At 35.0% G+C, this 24809-nt stretch overlaps 3 protein-coding genes across 3 annotated transcripts; 1 reads left to right on the forward strand and 2 right to left on the reverse strand.

Annotated features, from left to right (window-relative positions):
* Window positions 1-2093: 2093 nt before the first annotated feature.
* On the forward strand, window positions 2094-4123 carry LOC106348789 (probable xyloglucan endotransglucosylase/hydrolase protein 27). The gene is made up of 4 exons (XM_013788598.3): window positions 2094-2450; window positions 2533-2633; window positions 2762-2970; window positions 3508-4123. The coding sequence occupies exons 1-4, from the start codon at window positions 2267-2269 to the stop codon at window positions 4013-4015; spliced, it is 1002 nt and encodes a 333-aa protein (XP_013644052.1). The 5' UTR covers window positions 2094-2266; the 3' UTR covers window positions 4016-4123.
* Window positions 4124-5258: 1135 nt separating this feature from the next.
* On the reverse strand, window positions 5259-8830 carry LOC125581980 (zinc finger BED domain-containing protein RICESLEEPER 2-like). The gene is made up of 3 exons (XM_048748314.1): window positions 8334-8830; window positions 5785-7976; window positions 5259-5500 (listed from the first exon to the last, which is right to left on the reverse strand). The coding sequence occupies exon 2, from the start codon at window positions 7963-7965 to the stop codon at window positions 6325-6327; it is 1641 nt and encodes a 546-aa protein (XP_048604271.1). The 5' UTR covers window positions 7966-7976; window positions 8334-8830; the 3' UTR covers window positions 5259-5500; window positions 5785-6324.
* A 7755-nt stretch (window positions 8831-16585) lies between these two features.
* LOC111214146 (purple acid phosphatase 7-like) lies at window positions 16586-21630 on the reverse strand. Its single transcript, XM_022716439.2, has 7 exons — window positions 21221-21630; window positions 19526-19682; window positions 17794-17901; window positions 17463-17590; window positions 17240-17368; window positions 17035-17099; window positions 16586-16901 (listed from the first exon to the last, which is right to left on the reverse strand). Exons 1-7 carry the CDS (start codon window positions 21410-21412, stop codon window positions 16682-16684), a joined length of 999 nt encoding a protein of 332 aa, XP_022572160.1. The 5' UTR covers window positions 21413-21630; the 3' UTR covers window positions 16586-16681.
* Window positions 21631-24809: the final 3179 nt, after the last annotated feature.

Genomic DNA, 24809 nt, shown 5'->3' on the forward strand with positions numbered 1-24809 from the left:
TTGGGGCGGCTAATTATGTTATTATCTACTCCGTTATGCGCTTTATGGAATATCAATTAATTTAAAACTAAAGATTCAATGATAGACCTTTTATTTTTGACCCCCGTGAATCTAAAAATAATTTTTAAACCCTAAAGATTCACCTTTTCTTAAAATTTGATAACACGGCGCCTAGACGCTGTTCGGAGCTTAACCGCGACGATTATATCCAAATCGGTGCAGACGTTGATCTGCGTAAGACCGCCTAATTTCTGCGTTGACCGTTTAATTCCTACCTAATCCCACGTTGAACGCCTAAGTTTTTTTTTTCGTCCGTGTAAGTTAAAACACGGTTGATTATTTTTTACTCATTATTGACAGATTTTGTGTAATTATTCATTACTAAATAGTTATAATTAGGTATCAAACCGAAAACAAACACATACATACTATATTTAGAAAAAAAATTTCGTACCAAACCCACCATTTACAAATCAAAAAGATACTGTTTAAAATTATATATATAATTATATAATTATGTCTAAGAACTTGTATTATCATGTTTAAAATTAGCTAAATATATTATAAATATATTAATTTGTATTTAAAATTAGGTCTCGCGTAATCTTCAAGTACTCTCCGATTTTTTGGTAACTCGTTAGGTCCGGAATTACCGCCCGACTAGCGCTTGGCGTAGTTCCGAAAAGTATATTTTCATTGAAGGTAAAAATAAAGTGAATGTGCACAAAAATAAGCAATTAAAGCATCATTACGACAAGTACCGGATTTAAATTTCTCTTATCGGCTGTATCCACATTCCACTATTCTAAGGTTATCAATTAATGACACGGCAGGATCATTATTGCTGCTTCGAAACTAAAATGTCATTTTGTTGATTAATGTGTAAATCTTCGTCTAGCGGTATGATTAAATAAATAAATGATAAATCTCTATAAAAGTAAATTTTCACTTAAATAAATTAGATATACCAGTATTACAAAATCAAAAAGAGAAATTAGATATACTAAACAACAAAATATGATTTATTTACGTCCTTAAATATCTTATTTTAGTTTAAATTTAATAATAAAGCTGAATCGGATAAATTTAGCAATATTATCCAATTATGTCCAAAAGGAAAAAAATATTGCAATCATTTAATTTAGGGGGATCATTGGTAAGTGAATTCTCATGAATTTTGAAAATTTTAAGAATTCATTGTTATTGGTTTTTGGATTTCAAAAATCTTAATAGAATCCATTGTTATTGGTTTAAGAATTTTTAAAATCCATTCAAATCCTTTATTATTCAAAAAGTTAAGCTATTATTGATTATATAATTCTAACTAAATCTAGTGTTAATGGAAGATGAATTATATTCATTTTTACTTATAAGACTCAATTTTCAAAATATCATATGTATCTATGTAATTTTCAAAATCATTGTGATAAAAAACTAGAAAACAAAATAATTATTCTTGCCAAATATATATTGCACCTTAAATCCAAATTATATGTTCAAAATTATAATTCTTACATTTATATACTTTTACATTTTTGAATATATAATTATTTTTAAAAATATTATATTTTTTAATATAAATATTAATAATTACATTTACAAATCTTAATAGTTTTAAAATATTTTTTAAATATTTTCAGAAACCATTTTTGAATTTCGAAAAGAAAATTTGAATTTTCTTTTTTTTTTAAATAAGAAAAATTATAAAAATGTTTGAATTTGAAAACGTAATTTGAAATTATATAAAAACAACTTTTTTAAAAAAAATTTTATTATTTATACATCTATATAGCAAAGGGTAAAATAGTCTTTAACTTTTTAATGAAATTTCTGGTCATTTTCCTTTTTTTAATGTTTTTTGTAAAATCTTTTAAAATGACTATTTAATTTTTTTACATTCCACATAACTTTTTAAAATCTATCAATTCTCAAAATTCATAAATTCTATCCAAATTCATCTTCCAATAACCCCTAGGTAATTTATCACGTAGTCGAAAAGATCTTTGTCACCGCGTACAATAAATACAAAATAAAAGGAATATGGAAAGAAAAATATTTTGAAAAATCTTAAATTCAAAAATATAAACCCACCCAAAGCCAGATGGAAACCTCATTTATTTTTCTCTCACTAGCCTTCGTCTCCTCTCTCTGTAAACCATCTCCATAGCTTTCCTACGCAAGCTCTTATCTCTTCCTCTCTACTTCACCCTAAAAGGTTTACAGTTCACACACAACAGACACACACACGAAGCGTTAGACACTTAAAATGGAAACTTTGAGTCGTTTCTTAGTGTTCATGTCTCTGTTCTCCGGTTTAGTTTCTGGTTATACACTGCAGAATCTTCCAATCACATCGTTTGAAGAGAGTTACACGCAACTTTTCGGTGCTAAGAATTTGTTTGTTCATAAAGACGGCAAATCTGTCCGGTTAACGCTCGATGAAAGGACCGGTACAGTCTTTAATGCTCCTCTGTTTTCTCGTGTCTTGCTTCTCGGTTTAGTGATAGTTTAATTTGGTTTTGTTTTTGGCAGGTTCTGGGTTTGTCTCAAATGATCTTTATTTACATGGATTCTTCAGTGCTTCAATCAAACTACCTTCTGACTATTCAGCTGGAGTAGTTGTTGCTTTTTACGTAAGTAAAAACAATTATAACGATCTTGTTTCTCATAATATGATTAATTTTACTATTGATTTTGGGGATTATCGTCTTAGTAAACTTTATAAATTCTTCTTTTTTCTTGTGCGATTTGATATTTTCAGATGTCTAATGGAGATACGTATGAGAAGAATCATGATGAGATTGATTTTGAGTTTCTTGGTAACATTAGAGGAAGAGAATGGAGGATTCAGACAAATATTTATGGTAATGGAAGCACTCATTTGGGAAGAGAAGAGAGATGTAATCTCTGGTTTGATCCAACCGAAGATTATCATCAATACAGTATCCTCTGGTCTGATTCTCACATCATGTAAGTTAAATGGAGAAACTATAAAAAATCATTTATCTCCTAGTTGTTCTCTGTCTCGTTTGTTTCATTGTCTTAAATAAATAACAAGAAAACCTAAGAATCTTGAAAGGAGGTTAGGTACTTGACCCCATTAGATTTAATTTCCTTTGGTGTTCAATAATTTCCTCTTCTATTTAAGGAAACTCAAGTGGGGTTTAATATATTGAGGGATCTTTTTTTGTTTTTGTTTTTATGCTCAAATTTCTTCTAGTGGAAAGTTTTGTGATGCTTGGACATCATTTGCTTTTGGACTGTTCTGTTCTTGTCAATTTCAAGCTTGTGAGCCCCCCCAAAATGGTTTACAGCTTTCGATCCTTGGCATCAACAAAGACCCCATACAGAGTAGTGTTTTTCTTAAGGGGTCCAATCCAAGTTGAGAAGCTTTACTTAGTTCATCAAAAGCTGGAATATTAACGCCAGAAATGTTTTCTTTTTATGTTATGTTTTTATCTTTTTGGATAACTAACCATTTCAGCTTATTTATTTGTGGTTATGCAGATTCTACGTAGACAATGTTCCAATCAGAGAGGTGAAGCGAACATCATCAATGGGCGGTGACTTCCCGTCGAAGCCAATGTCTCTCTACACAACAATATGGGATGGTTCTAAATGGGCAACTAACGGTGGCAAGTACGGTGTAAACTACAAATATGGCCCTTACATCGCACGGTTCTCTGACCTAGTCCTGCATGGCTGCGCTGTGGACCCGATCGAGCAGTTTCCCAAGTGCGAAGAACGGGCAATCGAGTATATCCGTGCGGCCCAGGAGATTAGCCCGTCAGAGAGGGCTAAAATGGAGGTTTTTAGGCGTAAACACATGACTTACTCGTATTGCTATGATCGGACCAGGTACAAGGTTTCTTTGCCAGACTGCGTTGTGAATCCAGCAGAGGCTCATCGGCTTAGGGTTTATGATCCAGTCACGTTCGGTGGGATTCCGAGGCGCCACCGCAGCGGAAAGCACCGGAGCAAGAGAAGCCATATGGATGGAACAGAGTCGATATGATTGCTTGTATATGAAATAAAAATGATTTTTTTTTTTTTGTCAACATACTTTCCATTAAGCCTTTTGGCTAAACATGAGTACAATATTTAATTAGACTTAAAGTCAACACGTGAACAATCTGAAAATAGAGCATACAATCTAACGAACACGTGTAAGCAGATCCCCATATGTTGGCATTACGTGGCTGGATAGTAGGACGCATGTTAGACACCTGTTGATTCCACCAACCTTGGCTCCACCACCGAATAGGAGTAGCTCGCCGGCGTAGCTCTCCATCAGAACCTCCGCAAGACTTCAAGTCAACTAAAGCTTGTACTCACTTGGAAGACGCCTTTCACTCAAGCCGAGACAAACTGATCAGAGGGACCTTGATTCACCGTTAATTAAACACATAGGAAGTTCAAGTCGGGATGAAAGGAGACTCTTTGTTGGACCGTTGTCAAACGCCAACTCTGCTGAATCTTCTTCATAGAGACTTAATAAATCCATCAAACTCACTCTTCTTCCAGTCCAAGATGCTTCACTTCGACGACATAGAACACGGCTGATATATCATGTGAAGACTGATTCTTTTAGGAAGAGATAAAGTTGAAACGATGAAAAAAGATATCAGATCAATAGCCATCGGAATTGAAATGAAGATCAGTGAAAGGGATGATATGAAACCCGAACAGGTCGGTAAAACAAAAGTCGCCTTACGAAAGGGTAATCCGCTAACCGGAAGTTTATTTCGATCTAAAGATCGATTATATGATACAAAGGTAACAAAAAACAAAATAGAAACAGAGATGGCGACCGACGGCGAGATGCACGCCGGCCACCGGAACGATTTTTGAAATAAAAATGATTTATTTGAGAGACTTGGAGTTTTTTGAACAAATTTATTATAAAGTTTTATTTCCTGTTTTTGTGAATATATTCCGTTTGACGAATATTCGGGTTGTATTTTCTTGTCATTTTCTTCGTATATGGACAGATATTCGATTTATTTTAATTCAATTTGGGTACTTTATAGACGAAAGTTTTGTCTCTCTTTTACTTGCTTCATTCAATGGGTCCAACTAGGGATGTTGTATAGGGTTGTCCAGCCCAACCCAACCCTGTTTAGTTTAAGCTCAACCTTGAGTGAACCCTAACCCTTTCAAAACCCATTAAACTATGTAAAATAGGGCTCAATCCTTATTAACCCTTTAAGCCCTTTATATTTTTTTTATGTAAAATATTTTCCATAGTGGTTATCATATAAAAAGTTAAATCAAATAACATTAAATCAAAGGTTTGAGTCTTATATAAATAACAAACCACGACACATACTTTGAAATAAATCACGTCTAAGATATTATAAAAATTGTAAAAAAGTTCTATTTTGATAAAGGTTCCTTCTGCTCTTGGGCTCTTCCAACGCATATGACTTCTTTCTTTTCAATTTGATGTTGACTCTATTACTTCCTTGTCACAGAATGACAACCCCACATCTTCATCTTGCTTCAAGGTCATAAGAATACAAACAATGAGCTGATAAGAACACAGACAACACAAATAGCAAACTCATCTGCATAAAGTACAGCACAACACATATAGCAAACTCAGAAAAAACAGAACCTTTACTCATCTGCATTAAGTACAACAGAATTAAGGACACAACAGAACTAAGCGCATGCTCTCATGTAACTTTAGCTCAAGACCATGACATGACACTCAAGAACAGGACACATTAACAGATAGCAAACATAACATAATCAACAATGGGTTTTGCTGGAAAGATTTACCTTCATGTGCTAGAGTCTCTAACTTCTGAGCTACTTTTTGCAGATTCATCATCTTCATCATTGAAGTAATCTTCAATATCTCCTGTAGTTAATGAATATAAGTTAGATAAAGAACATAAAAAATCTGTAAGTTAATAATGAAATTTTTCCCTTCAAACTCTTCAAATCCTCTTAACCAATTTCGAGTGGCAATTAGTGCTTGCACATTTTTGGGAAGAATTCGATTTCTGAAAGGACTCAAGACTCTTCCTCCAACACTGAAAGCTGACTCAGCTGCAACAGTGGTGATGGGTATGCTCAGTAAATCAGATGCCATTGAAGCAAGATCGCCATATCGATGCTGATTTTCTTTCCAAAAATTTAAAACTTCCATGTCTTCAAAAGTCTTCATCTCTATTCTTGGTTCAACATCCAAATAGGTTTCCAGATTTGACTTAGCATTTCTTGAACTAGATTTGAGGCTATTTTCAAGCTCAAAGAGATCCTGTTATATACAAAGACACAAACCAGTAAATTGCTTGCTGTTGTTTTGAATGAGAACTAATAAGAAAAATTTGAAGAACTTACATCATCCATATCATCTTCAAGTGGTGACTCTGTGAGAAGCTCATGTGGAGTTAATGTTGCAGAAAACTTTGAAGGATTTGCTGATTTTTGATATTCTTCATAAAGCGAAATCAGATTGTCCCTAACAACTTGAACCTTTTCCTCAGAAGTCCTTGGATCAATCTTTTGATAAGCTGATCGAAGTATATCCAGTTTCAACCTCGGATCTAGAGCAGCCCCCATAGCTAGAATCACACTATATTGATTCCAATACTTCGCAAACTTCTTTTGCATCGCCCTAGCCATTGTTCTCACATCACCATCATCTTTACAATCAGCATACTTCTTCAACATCATCTCAATTTTCCACACCTGAATGAAGTAGACATTTGCGGTTGGATATTTTACTCCTGAAAAGTAAGTGCTGATGGTATTAAAAGGCTTCAGCAAGTCACATATTTTGACTCCACGTTCCCACTCTTCTTCTGAAGGCAACCATTTGTAACCTCTTTCATACAAATTCAGAATCGCAAATGCCTCTCTGAATTTTAAAGCTCTCGCCAACATTTCATATGTCGAATTCCACCTGGTAGAGACATCTAAAGACAAACCCGCACCACTTGTGATCCCAGCACTCTCAACGCAGATAGCAAAAGAGTCTTTCCTTGACTCAGATGCTTTTACAAACTTTACACTCTCTCTTATGTTCTCTATTAGACTAGTGGCTAATTCTAATCCTGCTTTCACAATCAGATTTAAGATATGTGCCGAGCATCTAACGTTCAAGAACTTTCCATTACACAACAGCCCATTGCTACTCCCATTGCTACTCAGAAGCCGATGCTTTAGAATATTTAGCATACTATCATTAGCTTTAGCATTATCCAGTGTGATAGTAAATACTTTCTTCTCCAGTCCCCACCCCTTTAAGCAATCATAAACTGCCTTAGCTATCTCTTCACCACTATAAGGAGGTTTCAGATTACAAAATGCTAGAATTTTATTATTCAACCTCCAATTCTCATCAATGAAATGCGCAGTAATACATATATATCCCATCACAACACTTCGGGCTGTCCACAAATCTGCTGTAAAACACACTCGACCCTTGTGTTTCACAAAAACCTCTATCAACTTAGCTTTTTCTATCTCATATCTCTTGTAGACATCTGCTGCTGCAGTTTGTCTACAGATATGCTGAACATCAGGGTTAAGAAATCTATCTCTTTCCCTTACTTTTTCGTATTCAATGTACTTAAAAAGTAAGTCATGATATATAATTATCTCAGACATCTTCTCTCTATCCGCTTTGTGATCATATTTAGGAGCATCAGGCCTAGGCTTAGCAGGGCATCTGGTTGAATGGCGGTTTAGTATAGATGTTCCATGGTTTTTCTCTACTACGAACTTAAAACCACAATGATTACATCTAGCTCTTACTTTTCCATCATCCTCTAGTCCTAGATGAGTAAAATCTACCCAACACTTAGCCCTACGTCTTTTACGTACCGGTTTAAATGGCCGAGTGACACTTAGTGTTTGCTCATGAGATTCTTCTTCACCTTCCGACTGCACCTCTATGTACTTGTTTTCAGCATCCATAACAGCAAGTGTTTCAAGTGATGGGAGATCCATAGTATCAGTAGCTGAAGCTCAGTACAAAAACAAGACAAGATTAGTTCACAAGCTGAAAGTATTACTGAAGACAAAGACAAGAACCAAGAAACCGCATAACAAAAACCTTAGCTATCTGGGAATAATAAAAAAATTCTTTCCCACAATCACAAGTCAGATTCTAGAGTCAAGCTGAAACAGAGAAAATGCTTAAACACTATGAAACATTCTCACACGATATATATACCAGTGACTCAAACACTATAAGAAGCAATCTAAGATAAATCTATGAATTTCAAACACAAGCAAGTAATTCTTCAAAAACCCAGAACATAACTTTCCTCTAGTTCGAAATCTAAACCAAACCCAGATTGATTGTAAGGGCTAACCTGGGTTTGCTCTAGTTCGAGAGACAGAGGCGGAGAGGTTGGCGGAGAGAGAGGCGGAAAGGCATAGGCGGAAAGAGACAGGCGGAGAGAGAGAGAGAAGCGGAGATAGAGACAAGCGAGAGAGAGAGACTGGCAGAGAGAGACGTCTAAGTTTGAGGAAGAAGAGATCGTCGACGATTTCGAGGAAGAAGAGATCGTCGTATCTGCTGAATTGGAGAAGAAGATATCACAAAACAACGTCGTTTCAACATAAAACATGAATTTATTTTTTATTAATCTAATAGGGCCTAACCCGATTTAAACCCATACTTATTTCAGCCCGACCCTAAATTGGCCCGAAATGCTTTAGAACAATTAATTAGGGTTAGAGTTTTTAGTTTTTATCTATGGGCTGGGCCAACCCTTAATACCTCAGCCCTACACAACATCCCTAGGTCCAACGAATGCTATTCGATTTAATTGTGCGTGGCCATGTTCATGCACATATGTATATATACATTCATTGACAATTTATATAAACCATTAGGTCGTGTCTAAAGTATATATGTACAAATGTTTTTGAGCTTATCTACGCCTGGGTACTCGGATCGGGTTTGGGTCGGATCTGAGTCCTTCAAGTTTTATATATTTAGACCCAATACAGTAATTAGAATTTGTCAGTTTAGGTTTGGTTCGGTTATGGGTTGGGTTTGGTTCTGATCATGTCCGGTCCTGTCGGGTCCGATCCAAAAAATACCTCAAACACACAAAAAAACAGAAAATTTTTAAATTCCTAAAAACATTCAAACTTTACCTAAAATTTGATCCGAAGACATGAGAAATACCTGAAATTTTACATGATTATCCGAATTATATTTTTGAAAATATTTAAATTTACCCAAAATCCAAAACCATATCCGAAAGCCCATATTCGAAACATAAAAAAATATCCAGGATACAAAAAATATATTAAAACACTCATATACACCTAATATATACAATAATATATACAAGAAGTTTTGGGTACCCATCGGATTTCGGCTTCGGGTCGGGTCAGGTCCAAGACTCGCGGATCCTCCACAACAAAACCCAATAAGGTAAAAAGATCGATTTGGTTCCTACCCGAGCCGAGATTTTTCGCGTCGGTTTCGGGTCGGATCCTTGGATCCGGATAAAATGCCCGGGCCAAATTTAGCTCATTTTCATTGTCGAGTTTCGCATTTTAGGGACCAAGACCATCTAAAGAGATAAATAAGACTTGTGGAAAATTAGCTTAGATTATTCTCATTGTGTTGTTTTACAGATGGTGATGTTTTTTTTTTCTTTTGCCAGCTATGGTCTATCTGGAAACCCTCTGCATGCGTCCAAAGCTCTTCTTATCCCGAAAATACCTATTTCAATTTGGCCTTTTCGAGTCGGATCAAGTCGATGTGGGTTGGAACGGCCGTTTAATTTATTATTCGAAAAAGAAAACATTGGTATTAATGGTTAAGTGTTAATGTTATATATTATGTTAACACATTGCTTAGCTTAAACAGTTAAAAGATTAGATCTATGACCAAAAAAAGAAAATTCTTAATCGATTAATTCCTCACAAAGAGGTAAGTTTTCTTCGGCTATCCTCTTTAGACTGATATAGTGTTTGCATTCAATGGTTTCGTTTCTAAACCTAAAATCTTATTCATTTTCTAAGGTTTGTATTCGTTCTCAGAATCCTAGCTGCTCAATATTCTACAGACCTAGAATACTCAGAATTAAATCGGGATTACTCTGGATTCAACTATGAGTTAGAACCCTGGTTTCGTGGAATGATAATGCATTGTCCTCTTTTTTTTTGAACGACCATTATATTAATAAGAAGAAGAGCTTTAAAAAGGCAAAGCAGAGTTTGAGTGATACAAAGCTGATTTCGCCAACAGCTGTGGAGTTCAAGCTCCTAGGGATGAAAACAAACATAACTAAAGAAAAAGCAGAGTATAATGTCTCGATGTCCAAGTTGATCCCGTAGAGCTCGACTGGATGATTCTTCGAGATTAGTGCATTGATAAGCACTTGATTATCTGACTTGATGCAGATTTTAGAGAGATGGAGTGTCCTAGCCTGCAGGAGAGCTTCCCGGACTGCGATGGCTTCGGCCATAAGTGTTGAAACCACAAAGGCTTCTGATGATGTTCCCTGATGACGTGAACAAGTGTCTGGGTCTGTGTAGTGCAAGCCGCAACCTGCAACCTTATCAGTAGATCTCCATGCCGCATCAGTATACACATCAATAGTTCCAGTTAAACCGCGAGGATGTAGTTGCTTTGTGGTGTTCTGTGGATAATGGATTGTCCTTAAACTTCTTGTTCCTTTTTAAAGTGTTCAATAATAGCTAGAACTATGTCCACTTTTTTTTCTTTATATCAATTTGATCATGCCAAAGACATACTAAAATTACCTTAAACTTGTAGTTCATTTTTATGGTAGTTTTGGACACACGAACTATGTTTTTAGTATGTTAATTCCTCGTGTAAATATATACATGAAATAAGGTTCTGTTAATATACAGTTATACACTGCTGGTCATGATTTGTTAACTTGGTAGTAGATTTAACTCAAAGTCTCCAGATTTTATTTTTGAACTCTCACAATTTTTAGTTTTGTGATTAATTAAAGGGTTGATTAGGACGGGTTGTAGATTCTTTGGACAGCTATTTTTCTTTCTAAATTATTTTTCTAAAACAATCCTGCTTTACCTTTAAAGAATAAATTTAGAGCCAAAAGTCGGAAAAGACAATATGTCAGCTCTCAGAATTAGTTTTTGTTTTACAGTTTCTATTTAGTGCTTTGAAAATAAATTTACAGCAAAAAAATAAAGCCTATTTCCTTATTATTTGATTTCAAAACTGAATTTGCTACAATTTGGGTTTGGGATGGTCCAATTACCACTCACTTATTCATACTATTTTCCCTTTATTAACATAAGACATTTTATAACACATAAAAAATTGTATTTATTAATAATTGAAATTTTAATTTCTCAATTATAAAATAAATAAAATTTTACAAATATTTATTATTATTTACTTTTTTTGTTTATAATGTTTTTTTAACAAATTGATTTTTAATGTTTTATAGAACTTCAAGATTATTATGATGGAGAGGAGTGGCGCAAGACGGCAAGATCTGGTGGTGAAAAATAAAACAAGCTATCAGTTAGAGGTGGAGAGGATGCTATGAGGATCGACGAGAGGCTTAGCCGAATGGCAAGATATAGGTGAGTCAAAGCGAGAGTGACACAGAGTATGAAATGTTGTGAAGAGATATGAGATTCTGCCGACTCTATATTCACAACCGTAGGGCGGAGAAAGGATCGACTCAAATCCTGGCGCAAAGGTTACTGGGAAACACCATAAGAAGTGACGTTGACCAGAGGAAGAGTTAGGAGTGGGCATTCAGATACCCGTTCAGGTTCGGATCAGGTATTTCAGATTTTCAAGTATTTCGATATAGAGGTATGGACTCCGTTCGGGCATTTTTATGCTTCGGACTGATTTCGGGTATTTACAGTTTAGGTTTAGATATTTCGGGTCGGGTTCGGTTATTTAAAATTACTTTTTAAAAAACAAGATAAGGATAAATATAGCTCATGAATCAAAATAAAAAATCTGAATCACATAATAATGTGTACGAAAGAGAGAACATCAAATACTCATAGATGAAGACCAATACTTCACCAAAGCAACCTTAAAAGAGTGTATCATCTAGTAAAATCAAAAGGTGTGAAGAAATTAAAGACGTGACCATTAAGTCTACAGCGGAGATGGAGTTTGGTTTAGTTTGAATTATGAAGAAAAAACGAATGAGTCTAAACTATTAGAGATTTAGGATTACTATATATATTTTCAGATATTTTGGATATCCATTCACGTATCAGGTGTTACCCGATTGGTATCGAGTATCCAATCTCCTCTAACTTAGTACATGTTTGGATATTTTTATAGATCGAATCAGGTTCGAGTTCAAGTTTTTTGGATCGGGTTCGGATTCAGTTTTGGGTATCGGGTAAAATGTCAGAGCCTAGGAAGATTAGTTGGAAGAAGCTTTTGATGCGGTAGCTTTGGGAGTCAGACATGAGAGATAAATATTTTAGGGCGAACTCCCTTTCTAGTTTGAGAGTTCAATATATTTCTTTCTTTAATCTGGCCTTAAGTGTGGTTTTGATTCAACCACACAATCATTGATGGCATGTAAATTTTTTTTTTCTCTGAAAGTACGTATATTTGATCAAAAAACAAGAACCAAAGTCTCATGAGTACAATCCAAAATAAGCAAACAGCCAAAATGAACAGAGCCTGAGACTCATTCACGTCTTCCTACCACAAACTCATTGACATCACCAATTCAACATGATCCCCTTCTCTCATATCGATACCTTTAGCATGTTAGTCGTTCTTCTGCAAACAAACCCCTCAGCCAAGCAACCTCTCCCCTTGCAACATAAGACTCCAACCTCATATACATGGTGACACTTCTTGCGATCAAAAAGGTGCTCATATTCGATTTCCTTGATACCACCTCCAATTCCCACTCAGGTATATTACTCAGCGAAGGTTTTATCTCCATAGCATACGCACGATAAGATGGCCACACCCTCGGTCTTTTCACCGCACCCACCAATTCTACATCTTCAGTTTCAAAAATTACTTTATTCACCCTGTGAGATGCCATGCTCTCAATGGCCCAAATCAAAGTAAGGTGCCTTACTTCCGCTAAAGACAAAAAGCCAGAGAAAGCCCTCCTACTGTGCAACACACCTCTCCTAGATTATTCCTCGCAGTCCACGCTGTCCCCGCCATAGCCTTTCCTCTTGACCAAGAAACACCCACATTACACTTAAGATAATCTCCAGCTGGGGCTCGCCGGTTACAACTACCCTTGATTATTCTCTTTCGACTTTCCTGATTATCCAACAAAGGCTTATGAACTTCAAACCACTGTCGTGCATCTTCCTGAATTTTTGCAACAGTGTCCTCAGTATCAAAAACCTTTCCTTCGAAAAGAAAGGAATTTCTGTTCTTCCAAATAATCCACAAAACCCATGGGAAAATACGGGCGACATCCTCCGGTACATCTCTGTGCTTTGATAGATTCATAAGATAAATCAAAATTTTCCTGTAGGCCTCTGTTCTCAAAGCCCCTCGGTGGAAAAGGATAACCCACTGATGCCCATATCAGCCTTGCTCCCGGGCACACAAACAACATATGATTAATGGATTCACCCTCAAAGCCACATCTCTGACACCTGATATCAACCTTCATTCCTCTTGCACACAATTCATCATTAACAGACAATGCATTTGACAAAGCCCTCCATAAGAATATCTTAATCTTCGGCGATGTTTAAACCTTCCACACTTGATTTCGGAGCACATTGATAGATGGTCTCGCCATTGTTTCCTGGCGCACAGGCGACTGATCAAGAACACCCGCTAACCAGTAACCCGACATCTTGGAGAAACCACCACATCGAGTATGAACCCACTCATATGAGTCCTCATTATTAACTGCTGGCTTGATCTTCAAGATGTTTTCAATATCTTTGGGGAAGAAATTTTCCTCCAGCTTAACTCTATCCCACGTCCTTGTTTGCGGATAGATGAGATCACACACACGCAGGTCCAAATCAAACAGAACAGGTTTCCTTAGCGGTGCATATGGCGTCGACTCAAAAAGCCACTTATCAAGCCACACACTGATTAGTTCTCCTGATCCCACACTTCTTCGTAGTCCCTTCTCAAGTAGAGCTCTCCCACAGAGTATGCTCCTCCACGCATAAGAGGGACGTGCCCCCAAGCTAGCTGATAGGAACTCGCCCTATGGAAAGTAACGACTTCTCAACACATGCGCACATAAGGAGTCATCAATATGCGCCATCCTTGCTTTGCCAGCAAGGCCTGGTTAAATTTCTCTATATCTCGGAAACCCATACCACCGTTCTCCTTATCCAAACACAATTTTTCCCAGGAAACCCAATGAATTTTCTTTTTTCCTTCCTGAGCACTCCACCAGAAGCTCGCCATGGCACTAGTGAGATTTTGGCAAGTAGTCTTTGGTAATTTAAACACAGACGTAGCAAATACAGGCACAGCCATGGCTACTGATTTGAGGAGCACTTCCTTGCCTCCCGCAGACAGTAGCTTCTCATACCAGCCTCGAAAGCGGGAAGTCATCTTCTCTTTAATGTAGTTTAACATTTCCACTTTAGATCCACTAAAACATTCGGGCAAACCTAAATATTTCCCAGTGCCCCCCTCTTGAAAGATGCATGTGATCTCCTTTATCTTAGCTTTGCGATCTTCACCAATATTTTTTCCAAAAGTAACCGCAGACTTGTTAAGATTTATCACTTGTCCTGAAGCATCCTCATACCTCTTCAAAATCTTACCAAGCTCCGCACACTGTTCTTCATCAGCTTTAAGTAAGATAAGAGAGTCATCAGCAAAGAAAAGATGATGGATCGACGGTCCGGAGTCTGAGAACCGAATCCCACTGATTTCTCCTCTACGTTCAGCTTCATTCAGATGGTGCGACAGACCTTCGGTGAAGAGGTCAAAGAGAAAAGGTGACAAAGGATCACCCTGTCTCAAGCCTCTTTCCGGAACAATCCTCCCTTGAGCTTCGCCATTTATGAGAACATAATATTATACTGTTCTAACGCATACCATGATCCAAGCACAAAACACAGGGTGAAAACCCATAGCTTGTAAAAGCTCTTCCAGATATCTCCATTCAATGCGATCATAAGCTTTTGACATATCTGTCTTTATTGCTATCTGTTCCTTTGAAATTAACTCATGAGTTCTCAAACTATGGACCATTTCATGTGCGATAATTATATTGTCAGAGATCAGTCTTTCTGGGACAAAAGCAGACTGGTTAGGTGACACAATGTACTCCAGCAGCGGCTTCAGACGGGTAACCAAAATCTTCGAGATGATCTTGTACATGACCGTACACAGGCTAATGGGTCTCAGGTCCACCATCAAGGTTGGGTTCACAACCTTCGGAATCAAGCAGATTTGCGTTAAATTCCTATCTTCCGGGAAGGAGCCAGTCTGAAAGAAGCCTTTAACCTCTCTTATTACGTCTTCTCCCACAACATCCCAATATTCTTGGAAAAACAAACTGCTCATCCCATCACATCCAGGTGAGCTTGACGACTTTATAGCAAAAACGGCATCACGAATTTCAGCATTAGTGACCTCCCTTATCAGCCGTTGGTTCATGGCGTCTGTCACTCTTGCTTCAAATCCATCGAAATAACCATTCAGACTTTCACCTTCTGACGACTTAAACAGCTTTTCAAAATAATCAGTAGCCACCTTGCCCATCAAACCAATAGTAGAGAACTCACGACCTTCATCATCGACAAGCTTGGTGATCTGATTTCTTTGTCTAGTAGCTTTTACCGAAGCATGAAAAAAACCAGTATTATTATCACCTACGACCAGCCATTTGTCACGACTTTGTTGTTTCCAAAACTCTTCCTCCTCTTTAAACGCCTTACAGATCTCTATTTTAATACATATACGCTCATAGTTTGGAGCCGTTGAAGAAGTTTCCAGCTCCAACTCATTCCTCAACTTCTGCATATGAACATTAGAGTTCTGATCCGTTTCTCTCTTCCACTTACTCAAGGATCGCCTCACTACACCAATTTTCTCCATCAAGGACATTTGTGATCCTGGGTTTGGCTTCTGCCACGCCTCTTTGATTGTCTCAGCTACACGACACATCCCAACCATACGTTTATCGAAACGAAAGCTCCCTCTCCGTCTTTCATTCTCACTCAGCAGATTAACCAAGACAGGTCGATGATCTGAACCCAACCTCTCCATAAATACTTGTGACGCTTGATGAAACATTCTTTTCCACTCCTTGTTTCCAAAGCATCGATCTAGCTTGCACTGGATATCCTTTTGATAACGTTTCCCTGCCCAAGTAAATCCATCACCTGAGCCAACAACTTCCAGCATATCACATATCTTCAACATTTCGGCAAAATCATAGAATGACGCCTCGCTTCCAGCTTTTCTCCATTGTGAAGAATCTCATTAAAATCGCCTACCATACCCCAACACTCCTTCCTTGATGGCATGTAAATCATGAGCGTAATTTCCAACTTGTTAACTAAAAAACATATATGTTCACACACTGGAGCTGTATATAGTTACGTAGAGCTATAATATATTGATGCAGAAAGAAACCAGTGATATCCATGCCGCCTCACATATTCCACACAACAATCGAAATGAATGCATAGTTTATAAATAAACACCCTCAAATTATCATATGTTTATAACTCTCTCTTTTTAGAGGAATAATCTTTAAAAGAGACCAAAAGTCTTGGATTTTTTGGACAATGTGGATTGGTGAAGAACATTTCCGGAAATGTCATAGAAAACGAACTTAACTTCAGAGTGAGTGATGTGAAGAGACATGAAACCTTGTCCGTCGTAATAAAGTTTGAGTTCTTTTGGATCCCATGGCTGAATATCTCCTCTCCATGCCTTTGATCCTCCTCCGCTTGTCAGAAATTGAATTTCACTTCACAATTCCAAAAAAATATTTTTTTAAAAAAATAAACATTTAAACTCAACAAGTTCATATAAACTCACGTTCACTATCAAAATAACTGGTATAATTAGAATTAATAAATGAAGATTAAGTAGAATTTTACCCTTCAGAACCAATGTGTTGCAAACAATGATCATGTCCGTTTATGTACAAGTCCACTTTATTCTCCTTCAAAAGCAAATACATAACGTTACGACAAACTTACTAGTAAAAATTTCGTACAAAAAATAAAATAATAGTAATTACCAGAAAAATGATTATTGCAAACTATTTCTAGAGAATTGGAAGTAAACAAGAAAAATATTTACCTCTAGAATTGGAAGAAGTTGATCTACTAGCTCTTGGGTCACACCATGTTGACCTGCTGTTTTGATCCCATGATGTCCCACGAAAAATTTCCATGTGGCGCGCGACTTCTTAATCTCTAAATCTAAATCCTAATATCTCAATAATAGAAATTAGAATAACTAGAAAATTTCAAAACAAAAACGAGATTTCTGATTATTATTCGTTCTGAACAAATTGTCTTACACGTAAGAGGTTGGAGATATATTTCTTTCTGGGTAAGACGTTGCTCCAATCGTAAGTGTGATCTTCTGGATCTGTGAAGTATTTTCTTACAAATGGATTTGTGTCCACGAAGAAAAACTCCACCATTCCTAAATCACCAAAACACTTATCACAAATCTGTAGTAACTAAAGTATATATCAACCTTAGACCAAAACAAAAAGTATATATCAATCTTGGATTTATTATGCAGTAGTACATTAAAAATCCAAACTTTTAGTATGAATCTGTTATAATTAATAAATCATTTGTGTCAAATCCAACTTCCTAAAAGAAATAGAATAAGTATTGAACCTGAGCATAAGACAAAAGATCTGCGACAAAACCATCTCCAATCTTTTTGGGTGAGAACTTGACTTAGTTGTGCTGAAACATTTCCTCGGTAGTCATGGTTCCCCAAAACTGCAAATTGAGTTTTAACCACACGCGTTTAAGAATGTTTTTTCACTGGCAAAAGGGTTAAATCATTAAAAAAAACATCACTTATATACTAAAGGAGAACCTTATATACTAAAAGAGAAGCATTGTAATAAATGCGTTCACACTATAATAGATATATGGCAGTTTCACAGCGATTTGAGAATGAACAGTGTAGAGAGCTTTTAAATCAAACTCTACATAATTGTGTTCACACTATGTAATTTACGTTTTGTTTTTAAATATAAAAATCATATGTAATGTTCTAATAAAACTCACAATATCTAAATTTTTCGATTCGAATCAAAACGGATAACGAATTGAGAATCCAATTATACATATATTATTTTTATTATTTACGGATAGCCTGAGAAAAATATTCGTAAATTTTTGATTCGATTCGTTATTCGAACCGAAAAATCTGGATATCCGTAACACTACGAAGCAAATCAAATACTAAAATGCAATATCTGTTAAAAAGCAAAGCAAATAAAAAATACTAATATTTTAGGAATGTATATCGATTCGATCCATTATATGCATTTATATAAATATATTTAAATAATTATATATATAAGTTATATATAATATAGTTTATATGATTTTTACAATATTTTTATGTATTAAACTTATTATATTAGGTATTCGAATTTAAAAAAGTTAAATAATAATTTATTTTTAATGAAATATTATCATTTTTATATGATTTTTAGATTTTTCATTTATTTTTTAAAATTTTATTTTATTTACGGATCAAATCGGATATCCGTGAAAATTCTATAAAAATTCAGATATCCGAGACACCGAATATCTGGGTGGCTACGAATAGAGTCGATACTAATACCTCTAAATACCCGGATACTCGATCTATTCCCACCATCTATTTACGGGTATAATTATTTTCTTTATATGAAAGAAAATTCACTAATGTCTAGGCTTATTTTTTTAACTACTTTTATTTTAAAATTTCTATCTTTCATGTGTTATTCTGAATAAAAATGTTATTTAATATTGATTAACAGTATCTTCATATATTTACCAACCACTTTTATATACTTTACATACACATACATGTGGACATTGACATCAATACCGATATAATTAAATATTCACCATAACTGAAGTATCTAATTCTTTCGGAAATTGGAATATTCTTTTTGTTTCTTTCACTATCGACCAAATTGTAGTGAAATGATTTATCTTAATTATTTTATTTATCTTTTCTTTAATTATTATATGTTATGTTTAGAAACTATATTATGAAATCATTGGTTCGACATCAAAATTATCTAAAATTCATATAACCTGAAACCAAAAAAAATAATAATACTTTTTCGTTATCACCGGAAAAACTAAAAACATCAACAATTTGAACCGAACAAACCAAAATAAATATTGATTTAGAATTATAGCTATATTTTAGGAGATTAAAAACAAACAAAAAATCACCTAAAACCGAATCGATATCCATATTAAACAGATTTAATGTCTCCTTATTAAAAAAATAACAAAACTAATATGCACATTCCGCGCAAGGCGCAGATTATTACCTAGTAATTATGTATTGGTTAAACATGTAATGAATTTAATCTTGAGTAAGTCAAATTACCAGAATACCACTGTTTTTGGAGACTAGGATGAGTGTAGATATGAGAGAAAGAAGCTTCAAAAGAAGGATCAGTGTCTCCTTTTAAACCATCGTCATAAAAATTATCTCCAACTGATATCACAAAATCTATGTCTAGTTGCTCTCCAACAATTCCCATCTGCCAAATTGTCAAAATTTTCACTTTTAAAAAATATATATAAATAAATGCTTAATTTGTCCCAAAAATATCGTAGCATGGTACATTTGACCATGTCAAATACTTTCAGAAATTAGTTACATGTGGTGTGCAATTTATTTATTTGATTAATAAGACAAATCTATTATTGAAAAGACCTTTACTGTATTGCCAAACAAAGTGTCGTTTAAGCTAGAACTTAATATATTCTTTTGTAAGCCAAGTCTTATTTATGTATAGTCTTATAGTATCAAATAATCATTAATAAAAAAAAGAACGATAGAATGATTGAATAAAATGTCAACTTCTCACTTTCAACATTTAAGGATGTATTTAATTTAGGATTTGGAGTAGTTTGTATTAAAATAACAAAACTATTAAAATAAAAGTTAAAATATTTTATAGAATTCAGTGTTATTAAATTTATAATTTTGTAATATATTTGAAAATCAATTACTAATATGTTTTGGTGGTATCCGAAGTTGGTAATTCTACTTGTAAAGCTTTCTGCCCTAAGAATAGATGTCTCAAATTCGAGTTTCAGATTATATTTTTTTCTAAAATCCTATAAACTTCTACAAGTTAACAATTTTTTTATGATTTTGCGTGAATTATTATTTTTATTTTTAGTTAAAACACTCCATCTAAAAATGAAATTTCATATTTATATTTTTAGTCCAGAAATTCCACTAAAAATCTTACAATCACAATAATTTTTCCATTATTTAAAATATTTTTATTATTCATAGATCTCAAAATTAAAATTCAATAACATTAAAGTTTAAAAGAAATCTCCAATATCAAATAGACCCCTTTGGAGAATATGCTTTGTAATGAGCCGTATCGGCTCTTCAATTACGATAATCAAGTCAATATCTATATATTGCGTAGAATGAATGACTTCCTATTAGGAAGATGTGGACGCAACATCCGCATATATATCATAGTGAATAATCTAATGTTGCTTCTTCTATAATTACGCGTTTCGTAAACCCGACAGAACAACTTTGACAAAAAATGGTATATCAACTTTCAAAATTATAAGAAATTTACAAAAAAAAAAAAAAACTTTCAAAATTATATGAAAAATAAAAAGATCAAATTAAGTACACATTTCCACTAAAAATCAAACCCAATCACTTGAATGTATACACAAATAAATATTTATGATCCAAAAAGTGCATTTCTATTCTACAAGCCAAACATCTATTGTGTTTGGATCGTAGATCTAAATTTGGTAGTACGTGAGTAAGTTTATATATGACAAATCAAAGTCCAAAACTTTAACCACATTGTTTTACAAAAAAAAAAAAAAAAAAAACTTTAACCACATAACTAATTTTGTTTTTTCCTTCAAAAAAGAAAATTGTATTGCTGCCTTCAACACCTATGTATATGCTTTACACATTCCGACATTAAATTCGTTTTTGTCACTTTACAGAAATATAAGTCTTGAGTGCGTTATATATGATCAATAAGCTATATTAGTTATTACCTGGTAAAAAATAAATAGTTATTACCTGGTGAGCAACGAGTGATTGATTAAAACCTCCTTTCCGACCCCAATCTCCAAAGACAAGAATGTCCAAAGAGCCATCAGATTTCGTCACCGGATGCCCCAACCTTTCAAGCTTCGAGAAAGAACCATTGATGAAGATACATAGAATTAGAAACATCAAACGCACACTAAACGTCAACACACCCATTTTCATTTGACTTCTTAGTTATGTTCTCTGATCTAAGAAAATCCAGAAAACAATGTATATATACAGAGAGGAGTGTAGATGCCAATTAATATTAGATGAATCCGCAAGGAAAACACGGTCTATAAATTATTGCAAAACTGATATAATCATTTTACTATAGAAATTAAGAGGACTTTGAGCCTTTGACTCTCAAAATAATAGTTAAGAAGACTTGACAGCTTTTTCTTATCTAAACTATTTTAAGTAAAGATATGGGCCATGCTGCCTGTTACTTACACGTTTAGGTCAGAGGGCATATCTTCCTGATTTTGTTTTCTAATTTTACTATTTATTTGTAATTATATATATATGTTCCCCTATTTATGTCAGTATTAATTTTATTGGATAATGAAACTCGGATATCCGATTTTTTCCGCCTAGGCGCTACGCGTCACTTTTCCGCTCCGATTTATGCCAAATCGGTTTAAAAAATCGGATATCCGATTTTTTCCGTCTAGACCGCCTAAATGATCGCCTAGCCGCCTAAATGACCGCCTAGCCGCCTAGGCGGCCGCCTAATTTTTTTTTTTTTTTTTAATTTTTTTTTAGTTTTAATAATATTTTTATTTGTTTATTTGATCTAAAATTTTATAAATATCATTTATATTCATAATTTTGATGAAAATTACACTATATTAAATTTATATATTCTATTTGTGTGTTTTATACAATCATAAACATGAAAATGTATTAATGTTATACACAATTAAAGATTAACATGTTTTATAACATAGTAAATCATCTAAAAATTCCGCCCCGCATAATTTCCGATTAATCTCCGATTTTTTCTTTAGGCGTTAGGCCCAACCCGACCGCCCGACTAGCGCCTACCGCGTTCCAGGGGATAATTGTTGAATGAATATAATCTTTAAAATTTGTAATAATTAGTAATATATCCAAATAATTCTGATCTTCGAGGTTTAAATAGAAGATTATATTAGTGATTTCTTTCTTTATAGGAATAAGCATAAATAATAATTTGAAACATATACATATAGTGGGATATTATACTAATGAATTATACAAAGTAATGTGGACACTTTAACCGACAAACAAAATAAACAAAGTGACATTTCTCAAAAAAATCTCTATGCACCTCTTTCTTACCCATCAAAAATCATTCAGAGGGGGAGAGATTAATTAGAGGCTTTTTTGTTTGTATTATATTCGATCTTTGATCGATCTTTTTATTCCATTAATGGACTTTTCGTTTCGATCTCTAGATCGATCTTGCTTTTCCGGTTAGCAGATTTCTCTTCCCTAAGAGATTTTGGAGTGTCTCAATCTCAATTTCAAAGTGGATCTTCATGTTCTATCTTTCTTTGATTTGGGATTGATTAATAATCTATCTATCTATTTTCACCTTCTCCTTTGGTTCTTAGTTTTTAAATCCCGTTTGATATTGAGAAAGAATTGTTTTTTCTCTGGTTATTCTCGGGGCCGGAATTTGAAAAGAATCAATCTTTGTCTTCTGATAAAATTGGCTGGTTGGCCTTTGGGCAGAGTATCTGATCAGATCTGGTCCTTGAGTTATTTGATTTAGCAGGAGAATTTTGGAAGATTCAGTAGAGGTGAAGCTTTTCATATAGAAAAGTGTTTCAACGAAGTTTTTTTCCAGAATTGTTCTCAGAAGCTTGTCACCGCTGTACACATCTGGAGAAAAACATGAAATTTCTTAGTATCTATGATTATTGGAGGGGAAAGGTTACGCAAGTGGACTAAGCCGGTGAATCCTTGCCATGTTTCAGAAATTTTTTTCTGCTTCTAGTCGGAGAAGAAGAGCGGCGAGATTCTCCGGCAACTCCAAGCGGCGGCTCTCTTCTTGATATACTAAAACTGAACTTTTTTACTGTCAAGTTAACAGTGGTAATTGTAGTAATTAAGATTCAATCTAGAGAAGCAGTCTACACTCTATTCTTATGAGATTTCAACTTAGCAAAAACTAAAAGTGGGGTTTTGAATTAAGTGGTGACGTGCAAGTAAACTAAACGATTTAAAAAGATTCAAATTCGATATTAAAGATAAACCGATCTAAGATTTCTTATCGGGTGTCAAAACTCAGCCAATCATTTATTCAAGCTCATTGAAACATGATCTAGAACAGATCACTCTTAGTAGAACAACACACTTTCGTGGCACTGTTCCCTTTGCGGTTCGACCTTGACGTCTAAACTGTCGTTTGGATCAAGGTTCGATCGCAAGCTATAGAGATCAAGTCCGATAGGTTCACCGAACACTCTAGTATCTACTTTCGCTGACTAGAGATGCTTAGCTCATTCATTCGATATCAGGTAAACTACTACACGGTTAGTGAGTGATTGAACCTAAGATCTAGCAGTAAGTGATCAGGTTAAGGCTAGCATTAAGAACTAAAATGAACGAAGACACAATAGAGTTGCTTATTTATGTTTAGCTTCGCGATTACTCAGCCATAACACAAGATGAACAAGACATAATAACTGAATAATACTGCATATAAATCAAAGGTAAATCAATGGGGTTCAGGATAATCTTCTCTGTCAAGAAGAGGAGCCGTCTTCCTTACAATAGCAAATATCCAAGAATAGGTCTAGGTCTAGGTCTCTTGCAAAACTAGCGTCCTCAAATAAAGATAGATAGGGGCCGCTTTTATATGGAGGTGCCCATAGACTTCAGAGTATAGAATCGGCAATTAGGGCAAATCTTTGAAAGATATGGAAACTTCCATAAATATCGAGAACAATCGACTGGCTGCTCCTGGTAGGATCGACCGTCAGACTGCTCCGCTGGATTGTTCTTTGGGGAAAATCTCAAAATTCTTACTCCTTTCTTCATGCCACTTCCTTTAGCTCTTCAATCTTCTCCAGATCTAAAATGACTCTAAAAAGACTAGACTAACTCGATAAAACATTGAAAACAAGTTAGAAAGCATATACACAATGATGTCAAAAACACCATATATCAATTCCCCCAGACTTAGATCCTTGTTTGTCCTCGAACAAGGCAAGTATCAAGAACAGGGAAAAGGTTTGAAAGTGTGGGAACTCTCCTAATTCTCAATAGCCATACCTTAACCTCGAATCTCTGAACCATATAAACAACCGACTAGGACCACACACTTTCGCTAGAACTTTCGCTGATCACTGTTCAAAGATCAGCTCCATACTCTATATCTCAATCCTGAAAAGGTACACTTTCGAGACAGAACTCCCTATATTCGTTTTAAAGTGTCGTGATCCTCTTGTCAAAGGCATCATTCAGGGTAGACGGGCTAGGTGTGAACAGGCTAATTTTATAGTGGAGTCTAAAGAGTGTTTAGGGGCTACCAATTTTTTTTGCAGTGGATGCAGGATATTGCGCAAAATAGCAAGAGAGGATGGATCCA

Source organism: Brassica napus, chromosome C2 (genome assembly GCF_020379485.1).
Source record: "Brassica napus cultivar Da-Ae chromosome C2, Da-Ae, whole genome shotgun sequence".
Taxonomy (NCBI): domain Eukaryota; kingdom Viridiplantae; phylum Streptophyta; class Magnoliopsida; order Brassicales; family Brassicaceae; genus Brassica; species Brassica napus.

Bases quoted from the DNA above. Each gene is read 5' to 3' on its own strand.
- LOC106348789 (XM_013788598.3), top strand. From the start codon at position 2,267: ATGGAAACTTTGAGTCGTTTCTTAGTGTTCATGTCTCTGTTCTCCGGT. The intron at 2,451-2,532 runs GTACAGTCTTTA...TGTTTTTGGCAG, and splicing joins AACGCTCGATGAAAGGACCG to GTTCTGGGTTTGTCTCAAAT. The intron at 2,971-3,507 runs GTAAGTTAAATG...GTGGTTATGCAG, and splicing joins TGGTCTGATTCTCACATCAT to ATTCTACGTAGACAATGTTC.
- LOC125581980 (XM_048748314.1), bottom strand. From the start codon at position 7,965: ATGGATCTCCCATCACTTGAAACACTTGCTGTTATGGATGCTGAAAAC.
- LOC111214146 (XM_022716439.2), bottom strand. From the start codon at position 21,412: ATGAAAATGGGTGTGTTGACGTTTAGTGTGCGTTTGATGTTTCTAATT. The intron at 17,591-17,793 runs GTTCAATACTTA...TTGGTGATTTAG, and splicing joins ATCTTTTGTCTTATGCTCAG to GAATGGTGGAGTTTTTCTTC. The intron at 16,902-17,034 runs GTAAAATTCTAC...GGAATTGTGAAG, and splicing joins CAACACATTGGTTCTGAAGG to TGAAATTCAATTTCTGACAA.